General features: G+C 36.4%; 1 protein-coding gene across 2 annotated transcripts in view; it reads left to right on the top strand.

Annotated features, from left to right (window-relative positions):
* The window catches only part of ATG4C (autophagy related 4C cysteine peptidase), a 35,163-nt gene extending 27,620 nt beyond the window's left edge, over positions 1–7,543 (top strand). For both annotated transcript variants that reach the window (XM_025208673.1, XM_006027462.3), the window contains exons 10-11: positions 2,425–2,544; positions 6,663–7,543. In XM_025208673.1, the coding sequence (XP_025064458.1) occupies positions 2,425–2,544; positions 6,663–6,833 (291 nt within the window). In that variant the 3' untranslated portion in view covers positions 6,834–7,543. The remainder of the gene's footprint in view (positions 1–2,424; positions 2,545–6,662) is intronic.
* Positions 7,544–7,549: the final 6 nt, after the last annotated feature.

The following is a 7,549-nucleotide window of genomic DNA, read 5'->3' on the forward strand; positions in this document are numbered from 1 at the left end:
TGTCAGGTTCATTATTTATATTATGGTATAATATAAATAATGAATTTGGACACTCCAGCTAAGATCCTGACCCTATCATGCTAATCATTAGATAAGTGCATAGTAGAATACAGTGCCTTCTCTGAAGGTCTTACAATTTAATTACACGACATAGGCAGACACGAAGTGTGGAGGGAAATGGAGGCGTAGAGACTAAGTGACTTCTTTAAGGCCAAATAGTAGCTCAGTGGCTGAGCTAGGGGTAGAATCCACATCTGCTAGTCCCTGCTCATGCCACTGGTCCACCAGAACTTACTGTATGGTGGTATTAATAAGAATTTCCAAGTAATTATCATAGTAAGCTTTAAATATATTTGATTACACCCAAGCTGCCGGCTGGGCTTGATCACATCATAATGCTTTTCTGTAGACAGGAAAATGTATTGGAACTTAATGCTTAGTGCATTAAATAGTATTACATCTTTGTCCAGAAATGTCAAAAGTAAACAGAAATTGCTTTCTTAGTGTGGAGAGTAGCTTGTTAGATTTCTCTGTAGGGAGTATTTTCAAAATTGACAAATTGTCCAGAATAAGTTGGAAATCAATCCACTCTGTATTGGCTTCCAAAATCCATTTGTTTGGAGCAGTGAAAAAATAAGCCTACCCACTTCTCTTTGTTGTAGAATGACTCACCGCATTAAGAATACTCTCGGGAATGGCCTGCAAAACTGCTATTAGGATGTTCCAGTACCTACCACTTTTAACATTACTGCAGGAATACTTTGACTCAGGCTTCCAGTTGTGATTAATCAGGAATGAATATAAAGAATTTATTTATATAAAATGTGGGCAGGATTAATGACTAGACAGCAAGTAGGAATTGCAGTCTACTAGAGAGAGAAAATTGGCTGGACTTTGCATAAAATGTGAGACACACGTACCACTTTTTTATTTGTAAATGCACCAATCAGGACTACAGAACATTCCATTTCAGTAGTGTAAAATTACTGTCAGGACAAATACCTTAAAAATAATGTTATTTAGCTCTGTATTTGGGAAATTGTGTTCCATGGCCTCTTAATGCCAGCTGCCTGGCCTTGTTTTTCAGACAGGTTAGATCTTATACAGGTATGAGTTATCACAGAAAGCACATAGATGTCTTTAATAGAAACTGTTGCATTTGTCTCTTCTTTTTTACCACTCCATTAGTGAGTTTTACCAAATTGCATTATAGGTTCTTAGGTGGTTGTTCTTGTGTCAAAATAACTTTGTGTATGTATACATATAGTCCAACCCCAGTTCCCAGTGGGATTATAGAGTAGTAACATATGCTAAGAGGCAAATAGTGAGCTGTTTTAACAGGATTATAATGATTATATGGAGAGTCAGGGCACAGGATATTAGTAATAGGAGATAGGGGGATAGGACATGAGATGCTACATTGCTTATTGCTACATAGCTGTAGCGTGTTGCTTCGGCAGGCAAAAACTGTGATGCTGCAGCTATGTCACTGTAGTGACTCAATCCCTCGCTGTAGCGTGTCACTACGGGGATGTACTGGCCAAAAATAACCGTGCACCACTGGCATGGTGCAGTAACAGTTACAGTGTCGTCGTTTAGTATTTTGGATGATGTGTAAAATGTATTGGGATTTTTGTCCAGTTCCACATGAACACAAAACCACCATGATTACCCATGTTTGAGTTGTGTAATGAATGAAGGGGCATGGAGAACCAAGTCGGAGTACCTTTTAAGTATCCTTTCTAGACAGGGGAGGATGGGGAGAAAAGGAAGCATGTGGAAGTTTGTACTCCTACTATTCATAGCATCAGTTTCCAGGGCTGTCAATGCAACATTTATCATGAAAACAATTTTCACATTTTAAAAAGTCCTGCGTGTAAAATATAGAGTGGGTTTTTATACTTGAGGTATATTGAAATACTCAGGGTTTTTTTACCCATTTCATTTACTAAATGAAAATACATTAGGTTGGTTCATTCCATTATTTCTCTTTTATGGAGGTTGGGGGGGTAGGGGACAATGGGCGGTAGTAGTAAAGCAGTAATTGTAAGATAGTGCAAAAGCTGTTACAAATTCAATTTGCAAAGGAGCATTCACCTCCTCTACCATGGGAATATTCATAAAATGCTGTTTGGAGCGGCAAACCCTTGACAGATTTCACATCCTCTTTTTGGGCTGGAATAACGTGATGTAATGTGCAAGTTTGGTTAAATGGGACATAAATAGCACTAGGTTATGTGTTTTTTATAAATATGGGAAGGGGTGAAATAACTTAAACGTTTGGGGCAGAAATAAGTTTGAAAGCTTGCGTTGGATTTGAAGCATAAGTGGCATAGTGAATTATGCATTTAATTCATTAGGAGAAAGGCAAATGCACTTAATCTTAAAATGATCTTGAAATTATTTTTATTTTAACAATTGCAGTCATTCCACTGTCCTTCCCCCAAAAAGATGTCATACAAAAAAATGGATCCTAGCTGTACAATAGGATTTTATTGTAGAAATGTGCAAGACTTTGAAAGGGTTTCTGAAGAAATAACTAAGGTAAGTGTTGAAGTAATGAAATTGATTCCTCAGTTGAAACTGTGCATATGTTTGTGTACGTTACGGGGGGGGAGAAAATACCGTCTGAGCTATGCTACAGCGGAACCCATTCTGTTTTTTATGGTTATAGATAGAGCAAAAGGATTCAGCAAATCTGTGATTTTTAAATCCAGAAATATGAACATGTCAAATTTGCAGAAAATAAGATTAACTACCTGAATTGTATGTTAAAAGATGACTGTTTCTTCTGTGGCAGATTGTGACGGATACAAAGCAATGTATTAGCCGCTATGTGGATATGATGTAGGGTTATTCCACTAGGTGGCACTGTTGAAATGAAAATATTTTTGCAGACAACACCTTTTCAGATCTTTATACTATCTTCTACCTGAAAAGAATTTTTTAAAAAGCAATCAGTCCCTTAGGGAGAGCATTTTTTAAAAGTGGAAATATTTGAGCAAAGCAAAATTATGTATTTATTTTTAAGTGTTTATTTCTGATAACGTTTAAGAAGAAAACAGTATTTTATGCGTTTGTAGGCAGTTTTAAATGAGAGCAGGTGTCACCCAGTAAACCAGCCTAATAATGTCTGTGATACTTGAAGTGCATAGGTATAGGTTTAATTAGGTAGGTTTGTTTTTTTGGTAGGCATTTTGTTCTAGACCATTACCGTATATAAATGCCAGTAACAGAATGCAGTGCTAATATATGCTGTGTAAACTATAATACACAACCAAATGGTTTACGATCTAAAACTGACTATAAAAAGATAGAGCAGTAACACAGGATAGATTACATTAGTAATGCTCTAGTACTACAGTAGTTATCAGATTAGTACAAGGAATTAAAGTTTGTACAACACTTTGAGAATATAACCTGTTGTGTAAGTGGTATTAGTATTAAGTAAAGCAACAAGCAATATCAGATTCTAAAGTTAATGCCACGTTAATGCCGAAGGTTTTTTCCTTTGATTTATGGAGGAATGCAGAAATCCTCCAGTCTTGGAGGAATGGAAAGTACCTTTAAAGATCATGAGTTCCAAAGCAAAAGAGACCTGGAAATTTCATATACCAGAATTTTTAATTAGTCATCCCATCTAAGCAGAAATTATAGACCATGATAGAAAAATGAAAGAAAAAATAAGTGATATTAGAAATTTTCCCTGCTAATTTTTTTCATGCGTTTTCCCTGTTAAATCTTAGGTTACGTGACTATCTCTCCCCACCTGTTTTTTGCTTGTTGCATTAAATTTAATGTCAGACTGACCTTAAGTCTTAATACAGTTCTACTAGCATTTTGGATTGATGTTCTTTAATATAAGGAGGGTGACTCTAATGTAAGCACATCCCAAATATAGTGTATGAACTTTCAGAAAGAAAAAAGTTTTTTTATTTCTAACTACTTTTTCTATTTTTTTTTCCATCTGTTTAAGGGTAATGTAATACCTTCCTTATTAGCACCATATACTTCCAAGCAGGGCAGTAGGGTTAAACTAATAAATTAATTCAGATTCTTGCTACTTTGATATGTAAAATAGTGGGAGAGGCAGGAGGGAAAGTTTAGGTTGTAGCACTTACAGCATCCCCTCTAAGAGGGATGTTGTGGCATTCAAACTATGAGTCTCAAAAGAAGTGGCAAGTAAAACATCTTACCTATGCTACACTCAAATTGGCTTGTGTGTTCTGTAACTGTTATCCCAGGTAGCTGCATTCCTACTTTTAAGCCACTTTGGTTGCTCAAAAGTAGGGAACTGCAAGGAAATCCATTCTTTGCTGGAATTTGGTCTGGAAGCAACAAAAAATTAGGTTGCTAGAATAATGAGTGTTTTAGTGGAAGTTGAGTGAGATTCAACACAAACGGCTAAGTTGTACTGGGCTCACAATTGCACCATGGCTTCTAAGCATTTTACAGATAAAAAGGGATTTATCAACCAATTGCTGCTGTTGAGTAGGGGAACATTATCTCCATTTTATAATAGGGAACCTGATGCTCTCTCAAGGTTACACAGAAGACAGGCTTCCTGAATCCCAGTCAGTCTTTTGACTTACCACAGGACCACTTGCCCTGTATTTTAAATGTAGCTGCTATGTTATATTCATAACTTCTCCTGGATGTTATAAAGCCAGTGTCACAAACAAGTGTTGCACTTGGGATATGAGCCCTTCTGAAAATCTGGCCACTTTATTTAGAGATGTAAATAGTATGCAAGCTCTGGTTCTTGGTACTTGATCTTGTGCCATTTGAAGTCACTTGTAACTTTGTCATTGTCTTAAATGGATGCAGAATATTACTACTTTATACATTAATTGTTGGAATACTGAAATGTGCATTATTTCAGTTTCCAATGTGTCAGTTCTACATCAGTGTTTACAAATTTTAGGTTAAATTTTCAGAAACAAAACACTGAAGATATTTTCTGTTCTGATATTTTCTGCAGAATGGATCCAGACCCCTTTTGGGAAAGTCCTGGTAGTTCATCTTTGCAAAATAGTTACTAAGTAGTTGAAATTGTTACAAAAATATCTGGAAGTTAGCCAGATTCCTTTTTCTGGTGAAAGAAAGCAATGGTTCTTATACTGCTGACTCTGCACTCTTGAAATACTTCTGATACAGGATAAAGTTTCTAGAAAATTGGGCAACTTCTAACAATCCAAGAACACTAGGGAAAAAACATCTTATTGGCACCCTCTAAGTTGTCTTGTATCTGTGTCATCGTGAATTTTTCTGGTACAAATTATGATCAGATCTGGCCCAGTGATTCCAGAGCCCTCCATACCTCGTTGGCTTCCCTGACAGGGTGGTGGTGATTTTTTTTTTTTTGTTTCAGACACCTGTCAATTAGGAACTGGCCTAAGTCCACCAAACCATTTGACAGGCTACCAAACAGCCATCGTATGGCTCTGAATTTCTGTTGCTACTGACTCAGTCTGGATTTGACCAGTGACCTACTGATGAAAGGCTTTGTATCCAATTATCCAGTCCTATGAAATCTACAATCCCATTGTTTCTCATCCTACACTTTTTTTTCTCCCCACATATTATTTTCCCTTTTCTCTCCCTTCTGCTCATCAGAGCTTGCATATCTCTCACTTTTCTCTTTGTCCTTTTCCCCAGGTTTCACAGTGCAGTAGGAGAAAGCAATTAAAATAGAGCAGAATAAAGTGGAAAATTGCAGAGCACAGTAAAAATCGTGGATTCTGATTTTACTGCAAGCATGATTTTCCAGCACCTGATTGTTTTTTAAATAGGTCATACGGCTTAAATATCTATTTAGGCTTTTTATTGTGTCGATTAATTGTTTCTCATTAAAACTATTTTTGGAGTTCATAGTCTGATCACTCCCATGCAGATTATATCTATAGGCTAAATGTAGCTTTGCAGGTACTATAGTTGTGTACTGAGATTTACTTTTGAGAATGATCAGTAAAATATAAAAATAAAATTAACTTTAGTGGTGTTTAAATGGCTTATAGAAACAAGCCTAAAAAGCTGAAATGTCCTTTACCCTCTGGGCCAAGAGCACTCGTAATGAAGAGTATTTTTATTTCGGTATGTTGTTGATTGCTGTTAGTATCAATTGTTCCCTTGGTAAATAAACTCAGCTTTGTCTTCTCCTTGGGGCAGGGAGATTTCTGTTACATAATTAAAGCAGCCTGTTAGCATGTCCCTAATTTTAATTCATCTGCTCTTGAGATGGCTTCTTTCTCTGACGTATGTTTGAGCTGCCAAAATTATTGATAGTTATATAAGCTGTCTCGATCACAAAAATACTTTCAAGGGATGCTAACCTGCTTCTCAGTTCAACAAATAAAGATTATCTTCTTCCATGCAAGAGAAGCTCTTGCTCTGTCGAAGCTATGGGAATTAATCTGCAAGTGTGGGTAGTCTTTATGGAACAAGTTGCAGATGCAAAACTTCAAAATGTGGCTATTTTTTCCATGAAGAGGGTGAGACAGAAATATGTATTTAACAGAAGGAGCCACATAGAGTCTTTGCAATGCAAAATAGGGGCAAATGAATTTTTGATTTTTGCAGTTGTAATTAAATTGATATCACTTGCTGCTGTGCGCCTTCACTCTCAACTAACGTTTTGTCTGGTGTGTTGTTTTGCATTATAGATGCTGCAGTCTTCATCCAAGGAGAAGTATCCCTTATTTACTTTTGTAAAGGGTCATTCTAGAGACTGTGACTTTGCTTCCAGTCCACTCCATGAAGAAAATGACCTTTTCTTTGAGGATGAAAAGAAAAGATTAAAAAGATTTAGTACAGAGGAGTTTGTCTTGCTTTAAGGACACTTTATACTAGTGTATTGGCAGCTGTCCAGGGGAACACTTGCCCATTTAAAAAAAGAAAAACACCAAACAGAGAGCAGGCAACACTGAAACTGGTCTGTTTCATAGACAATAATGTTTTATATGTTAATGATCTTTAAAATGTCATTTATAAATATGTACCAGCTAATTATTTTTATTCATTGCTATTTGAGTGAATATAAGGTTACTTTATGCTACGGATGACAGCATTGTTTAGAGTTGGGTCCAATGTAATGTGGAGAGGTGGTGGACAAAGCTGTGTTGTGTGCTCAGTCCTCACTTGTCACTTCCACCATATATTTATCCAGTCTTAGGTCAATTGTGAAAAGATGCTGCAATTAATGTGGTGGTTTTGTGATGGAGATGCATGAAACTACCACATCAATTTCTCTTTCAAGCAAAATTTTAATCTAGTGCTTTTGGAGTGATATTAGTGCGCTAACCTGTTTTATGGCCTCTAAGCCCCACTAATGGTTAATAATGTAATCCTGAGATAACTCTTTTGCACTACCCTGTTTGAGATGTAACTTTGATATATCAATAGTAATTGTTATCTGCAATAGTGATGCAATTATATAAGCAGAATTGTGAGTTAAGGTACTACTTAGCAGCCTGATTTTATAATGACTACTCATTAAGCTTGCTGTTGAACCTTAATTCGAGGAGTGAAGAATAACGTATTAGCTTTCCCT

The sequence above is a fragment of the Alligator sinensis genome, unplaced genomic scaffold (assembly GCF_000455745.1).
Source record: "Alligator sinensis unplaced genomic scaffold, ASM45574v1 scaffold588_1, whole genome shotgun sequence".
Taxonomy (NCBI): Eukaryota; Metazoa; Chordata; order Crocodylia; family Alligatoridae; genus Alligator; species Alligator sinensis.